This window comes from Caenorhabditis briggsae (assembly GCF_000004555.2).
Source record: "Caenorhabditis briggsae complete genome, chrIV, whole genome shotgun sequence".
NCBI lineage: Eukaryota > Metazoa > Nematoda > Chromadorea > Rhabditida > Rhabditidae > Caenorhabditis > Caenorhabditis briggsae.
In genome coordinates, this window is record NC_013487.2 from 8222518 (window position 1) to 8237665 (window position 15148).

Consider the following 15148-nt stretch of genomic DNA (forward strand, 5'->3'; position numbering starts at 1 on the left):
TTAAAATATTCAAAGATCGTCTTATGCTCATCATTAGGTATTTGATAAAGAGAGCATACCGTGAAACCTGTATTAGAAGGGCCGGCCCTTCTATTTTTCGTGGGGTCCCTAGGAGGGCACTTCAATTAGAGAGGCCCTTCAATTAGGGGGGCACTTATATTTTTCGTGAGGTGTCTGAGCAGGGAATTTCTATTAGAAGAACAACGTTTTTCGGGGAAATTTTTGTTTTTTCTACTCAAAATCCTTAAAATTTCTTCTATAATAAAACGAAACAAAAACACCTATATCTTAATGAAAACAAAAGCAACAACAGAAAATTAATTTCTTCAGTTGGTTTTTTTCAATTCGACATCATAAAACTTCCATCTTTGTGAGCACTTCTATTTTTCGTGAGGCCTTTAGGGGGGCACTTCAATGAGAGGGGCCCTTAAATTTTAGGGGCCCTTCTAATACAGGTTTTACGGCATCCATCGTCATAATGGGTGCGATTTGTTTCACAAAATAAGTTGAATTATAGTTCCATCAATAGCCAATTGAAGAGATGAACTCATAAACAAAGTTTTTAAAGATTCCGCGGTACTGCATTTTGATCTACGAGTTGCTAGGAAGTAACTTTTTTTTGGAAGTCGGAAATCGGAAAGAAACCTTTTTTAATGTCTATTTGCATCGATCTTTCATCTTCTTCGAGTTCAAAGAAAATTGGTTTATATATGAATGAAAAAAAATAAATTTGAATGAAAGTTTTATTTGACAAGAATAAATAGAAAACAAAAATATAACCGTAAAGCAAGTGTTGCATTTGAATACTGAATACCTATTACCGTGATCTGAAAATAATCCGTCTTGTACTTCAAACCACCTAAAATTTCTCACCTCGTCCTTCTCACTTGAGCGTTTTGTCTGGTAGCATTGAAAAATATAAAAGAATGACTAGAAAAAATACAATACAATAAATAACCAGCATTGAATAATATCGAATCGGTTCATATCCTTCTCTTGGCACATCTACTATCCAGTTATCCATAAGTAACGCAATTTTTTCGTCGTCTGCCATCATGCTGGCAGATTTTTGAAAGAAGAAAAAAACGAAAAGAAGATGGAAATCGGGTGTAAGCACGGAGACGATTTCGGAAGGAATGCCAGATGGAATAAATGGCAAGCACGATTAGGAGGACGAGATTAGGATCTGGGAAACGTCTCCGGATGGAGTGACAAAAATGCTTGCAACGTTTTAGATGAAGGTTGAGTTGATAAATTTGGACAGAGGAAAAAGGAAACATAATTTTTAAATGTATAAATATTTCATTGATAGCATCCTATATCTTTCGACCAGAATGAATGAGATGTGAAATGATAAGTGACTGGTTTCATTGATGGTCCCGAGTAATACTGAGCATCCGAATGTATACATTTGTAGTTTTCTCGCTGTGGAAGTTCACAGAAATCTGCGTTCAGGCATCCGACGTCACCAGGCTGATGATCGAATGCAACCCCGTAAAACGCATCATAATAGCATTTGAAAACAATCGGAAGATAGAAATCTGCATTTGGAAGTTGTGGTGCCAATGATTGTATCGTTGAGACATTTTTCATTCTGAAAAATATTCATATTGCAGGTAAATTATATTTGTTTCAAATAAATTAGGATACCTTCGATAGCTCGAATATCATCCTTCCGAATTGTTTCATTTAATGGTCCGAATTCAATTTTCCACATATTTCTTGAGGTATTCTTTCTTTTCCCATCCTTTTCAACTGGTAATTGAACATGGTGTTGGACTTGTAACGTTGGCTCTTGTCATAAAGCTAACATGCTTACTGTAGTGAATCCAAGTGGCGTTGTAGGCGTCGGTTCTAACTACAACTTTGCCCCGTTTTACAACTTTTGAGGATCGAAGGGAGTCTACAAGTTCAGTAAAACTGAATTCAGATAGTGTTGGAGCTGAAAACGTGTTTGTATTCATAATGGAAAAATGACAATTGTACCTTTAACATATTCATACTCTCTTCTTCCGTAAGCCATGTAATTTGTACCTGGATTTGTGGCAAGCACCGCATTAAACTCTTCCAAATATGTTGGGTAGTTTTTAGAAAATAGAACATCATCCATATCGAAAAATTCAATGTACTCCGCTGCTTCTTTGTACTGAAGAAGACAATCTGTTTGTGCTCCTGCTTGATTCCTCCACATAATATTAGCATTTGGATCGAAATATTGAGATTCAATATTGGAAAATTTCATTCTAAGCCAGTAATCTAAAGTGAGGTATCCTTGTCTCTCATATTCTTGCATTAACTCGAAATAAGATTTGATAATTGAAGTCAGATAAATGTGTAAATGACCTCCTTACATGAAGTGTTTTCGTTTTTTATTATTTTTACGGAAGCTATGATAGGAACCTGTTCGCAGCATGAACATGTATGAGAAGCATTTGTCATTGTTCTGCAGCAAATTGAGGAGAAATACAAATGATCACAGGTTTAGGTGCAGTGTAACGAGCCATTTTGAATGGGATCTGAATATTTGTTTTAGACAGACGGACTACAAGTTTAAAGTGTTACCCGAACTGTCACTCCATTTGATTCAATTTCCAATGTCTTTAAATTTTCTACAGTATTCGTTCTTCCCATAATTGTCGTGTAACGGCAAAGTTCAAATCCTTCCTCTTGTGACGTGGCAATGGAACTGATTGAAGTCGTCAAATTGGTACTGATAACTGTAAATGTGTGGTTTTCCATACTATGACTTATTTGATCGATAGCCATATTGAAAGCAACAGCGTTTGATCCAAGACTAAAAGTTATAGTCACATTCTCAAAGAAGCAGCACGAGTTTACCTTTTCGACGTTGGGTAGTAGTAGGCAGAAGTAATAAACGCTTGTGATACTTCTAATTTTAATTTTGAATCTGCCCTAGGGTCCACAATGATATATTTGTAAAATAGCAGAAAACAGATTTTAGAAGTTAGAAAACCAAAATGAAGAGTCTTTTTGAAGAAAATCCAATGTGGATGCATGCTGTTTGAGCTCAGATTTAAAATAAACAATGAACAACTACACGAAAAGGGATCTGTCTCAGGTCCCTCCCATTTCTCATTTTCACTAATGACTTTTTTAGAACTTGAACAGATCCCTCTTTTCACCCGGGATTATATTTTTCTATCTTCTATTTAACTATTCCCGGTTTCTCCCTCTTACTTAGATCGGTCTCGTAAAGGGCGTTTTCTAAGTCTTTTATGGTTTTCTCTCTAATTCATATTCTTTCTGTTCAATAAAATAAATAACAAGGGAACAAAAAAAGATAATTCTCAACACGGAATCTCGGCAACCAATCTAATACCGAAAAAAAGCCAAATCTCGTTTTTTAGGTGCCAGAAAATGGCTTTTTGAAGTCGACCGGCCATGATTCTCCATTTTGAAACATCTGCCCAGGAAGAAAATTTACATAGATTACGAAAATTGATGTCAATAAGGGGCGTCTTTACCTTTTAACGAGTGTCTCACTAACGAAAAGCTTCAAAATTGAACTTCAAATACCTCCACGGTTTTGGTTGCATATTGTTTATTCAAACTGAGAGCTACTTGAAATGTTCAATTAAATACCGTAAAAGCTCTATTAGATAGACACTCTTAATTAAATGCCAGCTTCTAATATTGTGCCACCCTAGTTTTCACAGTATGTTTATATGGACAGTGCTGACCCAAAGTCTCTCCCAAAACTTCAAACTCACTTTAAATAGTCATCTTTAGTTGTCTGAAAAATTATTATTACTTCTCCGTTCGGTCATAAAGTGTGTGATTATAAATCAAATACATAAACTTCTACATTTGTGGTTATATATAAGGAAGATAAAGATTTCATTGATAGCATCCTATATCTTTCGACCAGAATGAATGAGATGTGAAATGATAAGTGACTGGTTTCATTGATGGTCCCGAGTAATACTGAGCATCCGAATGTATACATTTGTAGTTTTCTCGCTGTGGAAGTTCACAGAAATCTGCATTCGGGCATCCGAAGCCACCTGGCTTATGATCGAATGCAGCCCCGTAAAACGCATCATAATAGCATTTGAAAACAATCGGAAGATAGAAATCTGCATTTGGAAGTTGTGGTGCCAATGATTGTATTGTTGATGCATTTTTAATTCTGAAAAAGATTCCTGTTTCAGATAAGATCTACTTCATAATACCTATAAATATCTTCTTCAATAGCCCTAATATCATCTTCCCGAATTGTTTCATTTAACGGTCCGAATTCAATTTTCCACATATTTCTTGAGGTATTCTTTCTTTTCCCATCCTTTTCAACTGGTAATTGAACATGGACCAGTGTTGGACTTGTAACGTTGGCTCTTGTCATAAAGCTAACATGCTTACTGTAGTGAATCCAAGTGGCGTTGTAGGCGTCGGTTCTAACTACAACTTTGCCCCGTTTTACAACTTTTGAGGATCGAAGGGAGTCTACAAGTTCAGTAAAACTGAATTCAGATAGTGTTGGAGCTGAAAACGTGTTTGTATTCATAATGGAAAAATGACAATTGTACCTTTAACAAATTCATGTTCTCTTCTTCCGTAAAACATGTAATTTGTACCTGGATTTGTGGCAAGCACTGCATTAAACTCTTCCAAATATGTTGGGTAGTTTTTAGGAAATAGAATATCATCCATATCGAAAAATGCAATGTACTCCGCTGCTTCTTTGTACTGAAGAAGACAATCTGTTTGTGCTCCTGCTTGATTTCTCCATTCAATATTAGCATTTGGGTCAAAATATTGAGATTCAATATTGGAAAATTTCATTCTGAGCCAGTAATCTAAAGTGAGGTATCCTTGTCTCTCATATTCTTGCATTAACTCGAAATAAGATTTGATAATTGAAGTTAGATAAATGTGTAAATGACCTCCGAATCTGAAGTGTTTTTGCTTTGTATTATTTTTACGGGCGCTATGATAGGAACCTGTTAGCAGCATGAACATGCATCAGGAATATTTGCCATTGTTCGGCAACGAATTGAGGAGAAATACAAATGATTACAGGTTTAGGTGCAGTGTAACGAGCCATTTTGAATGGGATCTGAAAGATTGTTTTAGGCAAATGGACTACCAGTTAAAAGTGTTACCTGAACTGTCATTTCATTGGATTCAATTTCCAATGTCTTTAAATTTTCTACAGTATTCGTTCTTCCCATAAGTGTTGTATATCGGCAATTTCCAACTCCTTCTGCTTGTGACGTGGCAACTGTACTGAGTGAAGTCGTCAAATTCGTACCAATAACTGTGAATGTGTGATTTTGCATACTATGACTTCTTTGGTCAATAGCCATATTGAAAGCGACAGCGTTTGATCCAAGACTAAAAATTACAGTAATATTTTTAAGGCAGCAATATTAGTTTACCTTTTAGATGTGGGGTAATAATAAGCAGAAGTAATGAACGCATGTGATACTTCTAGTTTTAACTTTGAACCTCCTCTAGGATCCGGAATGATTAAATCTTTATTTTCAGTTACATTTTCAACTGTTGAACTTTCTCTGTCGCAATTATACTGGTTGGAGCAAATAAAAATGTAGAATAGCAGCAAACAGAGAATTGAGATTAGAAAACCAAAGTAAAGAGTTCTTTTTAGGAAAAGCCAATGTAAATGCATGCTATTTGAATCCAGATTGAAAAGGCACAATGGACAACGAAAAGGAACAAGAAAGAAAGTTTGCGACACGTAACGGAATCTTGGCGATGAATCTCTCCCGAAAATCACAAAATCTCGTTTGTTCCGTGCCAGGAAATGGCTTTTTGAAGTCGACCGGCCACGATTCTCCATTTTGAAACATCTATTCCGAAAGAACTTGTACTACCGTAAAACCTCTAATATTATAGAACCCACCTCTCTAAATTTAAACTTGGAGCCAGTTTTTCTCGGTTCCTGTAAAAGATATCAAAGATTTGTCTACTGATAAATCGTTTACCACATTATCAGCAGTTTTTTGTCAGTTGTAACATTTTTGATATCTTCCATAGGAATCGAGATAATTGAGCGCAAACTTGACAGTGTGGGACTCTTCTGCTATAGGTTTTACAGTATGTATTACAGTAATTGAGATGTCAATGAGCGATATCTCTACCTGTTAATAAATTTCTCATTACCAAAAAAATTTTCAAACGAAATTCACGAAATGATAATCGCAGAAGAGATTTTTTGCACAGCTTTTGAACTAGAAAGACAATTTTTAGCAGATTTTTGTTTGACAGGAAGCTGTTTTTTTAATTGTCCCGGAAAATATTTTAAAAGACTTTTCCAAAAATTCAACAAGTTCCCATGTTCTATTCTAAAACCTCGAAAGTGCTTATTCCAGATCCAATCTCCGAATGCAATCGATACCCGGACAATGGCGAACCTTTCGCCGTTTCACAAACTTATAGGTGGGGGGTCATGAAAAAATAATGTTCTCGAAATTCTGTTTAAATATGCCCCTTGAGGAGTTGAACTTGTCGAGGCGAGTATTGAAGGTGCGGCGCCGCTACCTACTGAGCCATGCGGGCGAAACTGGAGCGGGCGCCTGATTGCATACATAAAGGCGAGGACGACCGCTGTATGCAGAGTGACATTAAGCGTTGTACACCGTTACGGTAGAATGCATACTCTGGCTCCAAAAATACCCCGTAAAATCTCCTGTCCCCCCACCTTTATCTAACAACAAAATCAACTGAAAAAGACAATCGTTTAAAACGAACTGCAAAGATTCGAAAAAATATGTCTAACAAGTTCCAATCCATGAAATGATAAATGATTAATAGTTGTCATGTAACTCAATCCATTGTTCGCCTCATCATAGAATCGCCATGTGGAGGTCGTCCTGTTCCAGAAAAGAGAATCGTAATCGAATGGAACACACTTTTCACATCCTTGAACCATCTTCTCATACCGAACACGAGCGATTGTGTGGTTCCTTTGAACAAACGACTTCTAAAAAACATTAATATTTAAAACTTTTCCATACAAACTTACATCAAATTCTGCCAAGTCCTCTTTGTTTTTAATTACTTCTACTATTTTCTCAATGTTGGACGGCACAATTTCCGGAATTTGCATGAACACGAAAACCTTGAATTTGACACTGGTCACTAAAACATCAAATGATTTTTTCATTGATTTATAAATCGGATCATCTTCCACCCGAGTTACTCCTGCTGCAAATGGGTCACCAATATCAAGAAATCTGGTAAATTTTTGTTTATCAAAACGTGAAGATATCTAAAACCTGGAAGTGAGAAATGCATAATCCGGTTTCTCATCTGCTACAACTTTTTTGAACATTTCTACAGTATCAACGCATCGTTGCCCATATTTCACAGCGGGATATAACGGCTCGCATGCTGAAGAAATAACAAAAAATTGGGAATTTATTCGCTAGCCTACCACTTATAGATATTTGAACCAACTCTCTCGCTTTTGATCCACATTCCTGATGAATTAAACGACCATGGTTTGCAGCAAAACTGTTCCCAATAATCAATATTTTGAATTTTCCTTTGTATACCTCTAGGCCCTGGAAACTTTGAAGGTCAGGTGTTTTGAATTTTGAAGGACGTACCGTATGGTTGCATCTGCCAAATGGACCACTTCCATCGTCGTACTTACATGTTGGAACAAAAGTATTCAAGTAATCGTTCACTGACCACTCATTGTTCAATCTATTGGCGTCATCTAAAAGTAAAATTTAATCACGAATGCCGTGGGCCGAGCTGATTTTGAACAGTTTATCGGCCCGGATAAGTTCGAATTTGCGAAGGTATTCGGCAAAGAAGCGTGTTTTTGATAGTTTGAAAAATAAAGTGTGCGCATTTAGAAAAAAATTTGGTGAATGTCTATCCGGACCAATACGGGCCGAACCGACAGAGAATTAACAATTTAATAAATTCTGAGAAGCAAACCATAACTGACGTTCCCTATCACAATTCCATCCAATCTCGGAACATTTTTATGTGGTTTTGATTGGATCCATTTTTCTATTTGATCATGGTAAACAGTCGTAAAATTGAGCATCAAAAAAACAATGCAGATAATGGCAATGGTCCTTCGAGATAGTTTTAAATACCATTTTTCGAAAAACTCATAACTGAGAACAGCTAGAATGACAGAAAGACCAAAAGCAAGTAATAGAGAAAGATTCCAAATACTCCCATAACTTAATTGCAGTTTCCAAAAAGCATAAATCGGCCAATGAATCAAATACAAAGAGTAAGAAATATCTCCAATATAAGTTAGAAAATGAAATGAAAGGAACGAGTCTTTTTCAGAAAACAACATTACAAGTCCGGTGGCAATTGTGAAGAATGGTCTGAAAATATTTTGGAATAAAGCTTCCATTTCGGTCGGTTGAAAATCGGCGACCGTCTACCGACCGCCTACCCAGCCTACCGAATTCGTGCATTTGCGCGTCAACATGCCAGAGAATGCTTGCGTGCGTGATTGAAAAAAAAATTTTAAAAATTCGTCGTGCGGTCGGCAATCTATCGGCTGAGTGGGCGGTCGGCCGAATTTCCCGACCGATTGGAAGCCTTATTTAAGAACTTGAAATCCGGGATCGTTTCTTACCTTAAGAATAGTGAAGAGATTTTCGAAGGGCACAATACTAATCCAACCATGCTGCCCAATGTCAGTAATTTGATAATCGTCGGTGAATTTGATTCTTCAAAGTTTTCAAATTCTTCTTGAACTGAAGAAGCATTTTTCAACAAAGCATCATCCTCATTTTGATTTTCGAGATCACAATTCTCCAATAAAGATACTTTTGAGAGAGTATTCGTATCTGGTTCACTGGCAATAAATACAATCATTCCAATCATAAACTGCCAAATTCTTGCAAGAACACTATTGAATGCTTTCGTTCTAGAGCAAAACAAATATGAATATCCGTAGGAAATAATCCCTAAAAATAATATTCTTGGAATATTTTACGAATCTACTGCAATAAACCTAAAATTCCAAAGAAGTGCATTTGAAATCTAGCAGGAATAGTTTTGATTCCAAAAAGAAAGATAATAGGAATAATAAAATAAAACTGAACTTCGACAGACAGAGACCATGTATGAGTGAAAACATCAATGGCAAGAGAAAGCTGGAAAAATTGATTTAACTTTTGGTAAAAATGAAGATCTGGAACCATTGAAAAGTAATCCTCAGCTTGTGTAGCTGGGCGGTTGGAGAGGAAAATAAGTGCTCGTTTCGAAGATTCCAGATTTGTTTCATATGCAGGTTTTGGGAAAAGATAAATTAGAAAAATTAATGAAACGAATATTATTAACAAGTATAAAGGCAGGATTCGTTTCAATCTTTTTGAATAAAAGTTGAAAACAAAACCAAATATTGTTTGGCTATTGAGTGATGCTGAAGATTTTCTCAGAAGCTTGCACATGAAAAACCCAGAGAGAACGAAGAATCTGAATTTTTCTGCTGACTTCATGAAATCAATGCAATAGCTAATACTTACTGATCAACTCCCAGGTATCCATTTGGGAAGATCCTTGGCAAAAAATGGAATCCAAGAACAGACAGAATAGCTAATCCCCGTACTCCCTGAAGATCGAGGCGCTTGTTTTCAGTCGAAACCTTCTCCATCGTGAAATGAATAAAAATATCTGAGAATTGTAGGGATTTTTCTAAATATGTGAACAAGACAAGACTTTTTTCAGGTCCTGGCCGAAAACGAAATAGAACAAAATGTTTCGATTCAAATCAGATTAGCTTCCAGAGATTTTCATCATTAACGACAACAGTTATCAAGATTTTTGAACAAAGAGAAAGAATTTATCCAATTATTTCAATGCATCTTTTTTCAGTGCATAACTTTCAGAAATATTAGATTACCGTTTTCTTGTTTTTTTGTTTCTAACTTTTGGGAATTAGTTTTTAGTGATGGGGTTTTGCATGTTGTTCTCTGTGTTTATGGGAATTCCAGTAATTATCTACAAAAGTTATGATTCATGGACCCTGCTTTTCGATGTCATGGTGTCTTTTGCAATCAACATTTCGAATTTGTTGGTTTCGAATTAATTTCATGTACTTCTATAAAACGAAAGAGTTTCGGGGTTGCTGGGACGCAATTTGTGAGCAGGCCTTCAGGCCCCCGTGAGTTTTGGGTAAACATAATTATTGAGAAACAAGGAGAACTGATTTTTTTAGCCTCAAAATCTTTAAAACTTTGATCTACAAAGAAATCCACAAAATCTATTGACATCTGTTTTTGTTTCGCCTATTTGTACTTCTTTTCAGCTGAATCAACTTCGAATAAATTAAACTTTATTTTCGCAAATTCTGTTTTTTCGAACCAATCGAATTGAAAAAACTAGTCTCGAAGTTCAAAATGTTTGCGCTTGTATTATGCGGGTTAAAAAAATCGGAGCTGTGGAAGAGAAACACCGGGGCCGTGGCCGAAGATCCCACAACGACAACTACCGTAACCTAAAAGTATTTTTCTTTTCCGGTTTGATTATCTCGATTATCGTGAGTTTTCAGTCATTTTTTTTGTTTAGCAAAAGTTGTTAATTTCCGACTAATGTTGAAAAAATAACGAAAAACTTGGCGAAAAGTAGTAATAAACGAGAAAAATACGGGAAAATATACAATTAGGTTACTGTAGTTGTCGTTGTGGGACTTCCAACGACTCCGTCAAATTTTTATCGTTGTGGGGCCTTCGGCCACGAAATTCCATATTTTGGAAACGCAAGATTCAGAGTAAAAAACAAGAACCTTGATAATTAATGATGGAAATTTCGTTGAATTCGAATACCGACGAGAGCGTGTTTTTAGGGATTTTTTGAAACCTGAGAACTTTCAGATTCTGATACGATTATTACAGATTAAAAACAATTCTGAAGATTTCTGCTTCTATCTGAAATCTAAAACTGGAACAAAAATTAGTTCCTGAAACACACTCGACACTAACTTTATTCAAATTGTTGAAAATAATACAAAAACTAACGATTTTACTGATAACACCCGATATCTTTAGACCAGAATGGATCACTCGAAAAATGATAAGTGAATGGTTCCATAAGCGGACCAGAATAATATTCAGCATCTGAATGAATACATCGATAATCGTCTCTTTGAGGTAATTCACAGAGATCTGCATTCGGACATTGTTCAGGTCCTTTTTTTTTCTGCTTATCAAACACCCATCCGTAAAATGAATCATAGTAACACTTGAATACAATTGGGAGATAAAAATCTTGACTTGGAAGATATTTTGCGATTTCAGCAACTCTCGAAATATTTCTGATTCTCCATACGTCTTCTTCAATCGCCTTCACGTCTTCTGGTTTGATTGTTTCATTCAGTGGTCCGAATTCCATTTTCCACACATGAGTAATATCGTTTCCTCCGTTCTTCTGAAGTGGCCGTTGGACATGAACAAGATGTGGGAAAGATACGTTGTGTCTGAAGATGTCTTATGAGAGATTTCCTTTGAATTCTGTCTACCTGGTTGCTGGATTTTCATGCCAACTGTAATGAATCCATGTGTGATTGTAGGTCTCTCCTCTAACAACTACTTTTCCACGTTTCACAGTTGGAGAGGATCGAAGGTTATCGACAAGCTCAGTGAAACTGAATTCAGCCAACGTCTGAGCTGAAACGCGTTTTTCTAAGTTATTGAAAACTCTTTTCTCCATTGCTCACCCTTAATGAACTCATGTTCTCTTCGACCGTAAAATAGAGATGTAGCATTTGGCATCAAAGCCCATTCAGCGTTGAATTCTTCCAAATACGTTGGATAATTTGCAGGGAACAGAATATCGTCCATATCGAAAAATGCAATGTATTCTGCAGCTTCCTTATACTGTAGAAGACAATCGATTTCTGCTCCTGCTTGATTTCTCCATTCGATATTTCCATTTGGCTCGAAATATGGAGTTTCTGTATGACTGAACTTCATTCTAAGCCAGTAATCCAATGTGAGATATCCTTGTTTTTCATACTCTTTCATTAGTTCGAAATATGATTCAATCATTGAAGTGACATACATATGAAGATGACCTCCAAATCTAAAAGCACAACGTTTCATAAGAAACTGATATAGGTCAACTAAACCGATTTGCCACGTGTACATGCATCACAAACATCTGCCATTGTTCGGCGGCGAATTGAGGTGAAATGCAAATGACAACAGGTTTTGGAGCAGTGGTGCGTGCCATTTTGAACGGGATCTTGAATTAAGAAAGTTGAAATGCTAACTAGTGAAATATCGTAATACCTCCACTTTTGTTCCATTAGATTCCATTTCCAATTTTTGAAGGTTAGCTACAGTGTTAGTACTGGCCATGGCAGCAGCATAGCGACAGCTTGGATGGCCTTCTCTGAAATTTATAATTTTAGGTGGAAATCATATTTTCAGAATTTTTCAGCTTTCAGAAAAAAAGACTTACATTTTCGATGAAGCAAGTGTTGTTAATTCCTGTGTTCCATTGGATCCTACAACACTGTACGTGGCATTTTCGACATTGAAGTTAATTGTGTCCACCACCATGTTTAAGGCAACAGCATTGGTTCCTAACCTACATATTAAAAAATCCTGATTAAATGATAAACAAATCATTTCAACCCACGATTTAGATTTTGGATAGAAGTATGCAGAAGTGATAAAGACATGAGTAACTGATAGTTTTAGTTTTAATCGTCCTTTTGGATCATTCACAACTCCTGTCTCATCTTGTGTAAAACCTTGGTCCTCGTTATTTTGTACTGAATCAAAAGATTCACTGCCAGCGAAGTCATTATCAGATTTTACTTCTGGTGTTGGAGATTTATTCACGAAATACAGTAATACAAGAAGAGTAATAATAATAGTCACGAGGATGTGTTTCAACCTGGACATTTTTTGAGAAGGAGAAAAAGAAGGATCACTTTTTTCTTCTAGAAGGACATAGATACACATTCTGACGAATTGTTCTTGTGGAACAGGAATACAGGAGCAGATTTTGATCAAAAAGGGAGACAAAAAGATCTACACGAACCCGTTAAATTTTTGTTGAAATTCGCAATCGCGAGTGGGGATCTATCCAGGACGCGTACGGATCCAAAAAGGAGATGCCGGAGATGAAAAAATGTCGTTGAAAAAGTGTATGCTTAAGCTAATTGAAATATAGGACAGAACCATACCTGTAAATTGAAGGCCCTGCCAGCAAAGGCCGGGCCTAAAGAAACATTTGGCCAGGCTTGGTAGGCCCGGTATAAAAAAGTCCTGTATCTTTGAGCCAATTTTTCCGTTGAAGATTGTTCAGAAGGAAAATGTTCTCAGTTTTTTGTTTGGTTTGTTCGGGCCGGATTGGGCTCAGCCTGGCTCGTTACAAATATGGACAAGACTTTTTAAACATTTTGCCGGAATACCGGTGTTACTTCAACAACCAAAAAATCGATACTTTCATCACTTCGATGCTATGTTTATTAGTTTTTGTTATGAACATGCTTTTCAGTCAACTCATTCCAAAAAATCCCTTTCCTTTATTTATGTCAAAAAAATTTGCCGGCAAATCGAAAGATCACAAATTTTCGCTTCCCAAAAGTTGACAGGCCATCTTCGATAGAGATTTTCTCTGTCCCTCGATGTTGTCCCTCGATGTCGATGTCTCGTCGGAACCGACAGGGAAAGTTGAGATTTGCTATCGGAGAGTACATTTCTTTTTGAGAACCCCTGAAAAACTTCTTCGGGACAATAAGGTCCAACAACGCCAACCAAAGATTTTCGATGCTAGAATATTTATTTTTTAAATACAAAAATTACAATAATAGCAGGTCATCATTTACGTTTTTGACGAGAAGCGCTACCAGCCTGTGAAACATAATTCATTAGAATTTCTGTTTAACGAATTGTGCACTTTACCTCTTGTGGTTCATCAGATGGTGGTGGTGGAGGAGGTGGAGGGCCTCCAGTTCCCTTCGGTGGTGGTGGAGGTGGTGGCGGACGACGAGAAGCGTGGTTGGCCTCGTTTAACTGGAATTATATAAATTTAAGTAACGGCATACAGGTTTTCAGTAGAAAACCTCTTCTGGTACTCCGGTTGGTGGTGGTGGTGGAGTTCCGGTTCCACGTGGTGGCGGAGGTGGTGGACGGCGAGATGCGCCACCAGCAACTACCTGTGAAACACAATTCATTAGAGTTTTCATTTAACGAAATGTGTGGCTAACCTCTTGAGGTTCATCAGATGGTGGTGGTGGTGGAGGTGGAGGGCTTCCAGTTGCCTTCGGTGGTGGTGGAGGTGGTGGTGGACGACGGGATGCATTTCCTTCTACAAGATCTCTTGGTTCCTCGGATGGCGGTGGTGATGGAGTTCCGGTTCCACGTGGTGGTGGAGGTGGTGGTGGACGACGAGACGAGATACCAGCAACTATCTGTGAAACGTACGTGGTTCGAACATAACGGAATGTGAGTTTTACCTCTTGAGGCTCATCAGATGGTGGTGGTGGAGGAGGTGGAGGACTTCCAGTTCCTTTCGGTGGTGGTGGAGGTGGTGGTGGTCTCTTGGAGACTGGTCCTCCATGGTGTGGAGCAGCGAAAGAAGTCACCACCAGTGCGGTGAAAAGGAGAACGAATTTGAAGCCTCTCATTGTGAACTAAATGAGTAATACTTTTTCAGTCTGATTGATTCCTTTTTATATCATATCAAATGGTGTAGATCTATCTTCTAAATTGGGTGTATCAGTTGATAGTTTTGGAGCTCACAGTTCTCGAGCAGTTTGGATGGAAAACGGTCGTTTATCAAAAATGATGAACAGATCAACATCAAGTTATCATCCAGTGATAAGAGAATGTTTTCTCAATCAGCTTGCCTCGTTCATTGGAACTATGTAACTTGATAGTTAATTCCGTATTATCTGCCGTAGAACCTCTATTAGAAGAGCTGACCTTACTGTTCAAAGGTATCTACGGAGGGCCCTTCTATTACAGAGACCTTTCAATTAGAGAAGGCCATCTTATTTTTCCGGCCATCTTTTCATTGAAAATTCGATGAGTTCTCTTCCAAAACTAATGAAAATATATAAATTCCACCAAAATGGACAAAATTCCAAAAAAAAAAGAGTTTTTCAAAAACTTCTGTGAAATTGTCTATTTTCCGGAACATTTTTCACTGGAACCGTACATAAATTTTT

General features: G+C 37.1%; 5 protein-coding genes across 5 annotated transcripts; all 5 read right to left on the reverse strand.

Moving 5' to 3' along the window:
• Nucleotides 1-1308: 1308 nt before the first annotated feature.
• Nucleotides 1309-5440, reverse strand: CBG05730 (the record flags this gene model as incomplete). The annotated part of the gene is given in 6 exon segments (XM_002633004.1): nt 1309-1594; nt 4194-4543; nt 4549-4912; nt 4962-5077; nt 5124-5355; nt 5400-5440. Coding segments are annotated over 6 exon segments (1389 nt in total), but the record flags the coding sequence as incomplete, so codon positions are not given.
• CBG05731 lies at nt 1961-3017 on the reverse strand (the record flags this gene model as incomplete). The annotated part of the gene is made up of 4 exons (XM_002633005.1): nt 1961-2296; nt 2478-2516; nt 2563-2794; nt 2839-3017. 4 exons carry the CDS (start codon nt 3015-3017, stop codon nt 1961-1963), a joined length of 786 nt encoding a protein of 261 aa, XP_002633051.1.
• Nucleotides 5441-6721: 1281 nt separating the features above from the next.
• On the reverse strand, nt 6722-9619 carry CBG05729 (the record flags this gene model as incomplete). Its single annotated transcript, XM_045235580.1, has 9 exons — nt 6722-6964; nt 7007-7217; nt 7260-7374; nt 7418-7547; nt 7593-7705; nt 7933-8339; nt 8597-8930; nt 8978-9441; nt 9492-9619. 9 exons carry the CDS (start codon nt 9617-9619, stop codon nt 6722-6724), a joined length of 2145 nt encoding a protein of 714 aa, XP_045093166.1.
• A 1367-nt stretch (nt 9620-10986) lies between these two features.
• Nucleotides 10987-12875, reverse strand: CBG05728 (the record flags this gene model as incomplete). The annotated part of the gene is made up of 7 exons (XM_002633002.2): nt 10987-11440; nt 11483-11630; nt 11681-12045; nt 12092-12207; nt 12255-12357; nt 12427-12555; nt 12607-12875. 7 exons carry the CDS (start codon nt 12873-12875, stop codon nt 10987-10989), a joined length of 1584 nt encoding a protein of 527 aa, XP_002633048.2.
• A 984-nt stretch (nt 12876-13859) lies between these two features.
• On the reverse strand, nt 13860-14605 carry CBG05727 (the record flags this gene model as incomplete). Its single annotated transcript, XM_002633001.2, has 3 exons — nt 13860-13991; nt 14042-14134; nt 14186-14605. 3 exons carry the CDS (start codon nt 14603-14605, stop codon nt 13860-13862), a joined length of 645 nt encoding a protein of 214 aa, XP_002633047.2.
• Between the last annotated feature and the right edge of the window lie 543 nt (nt 14606-15148).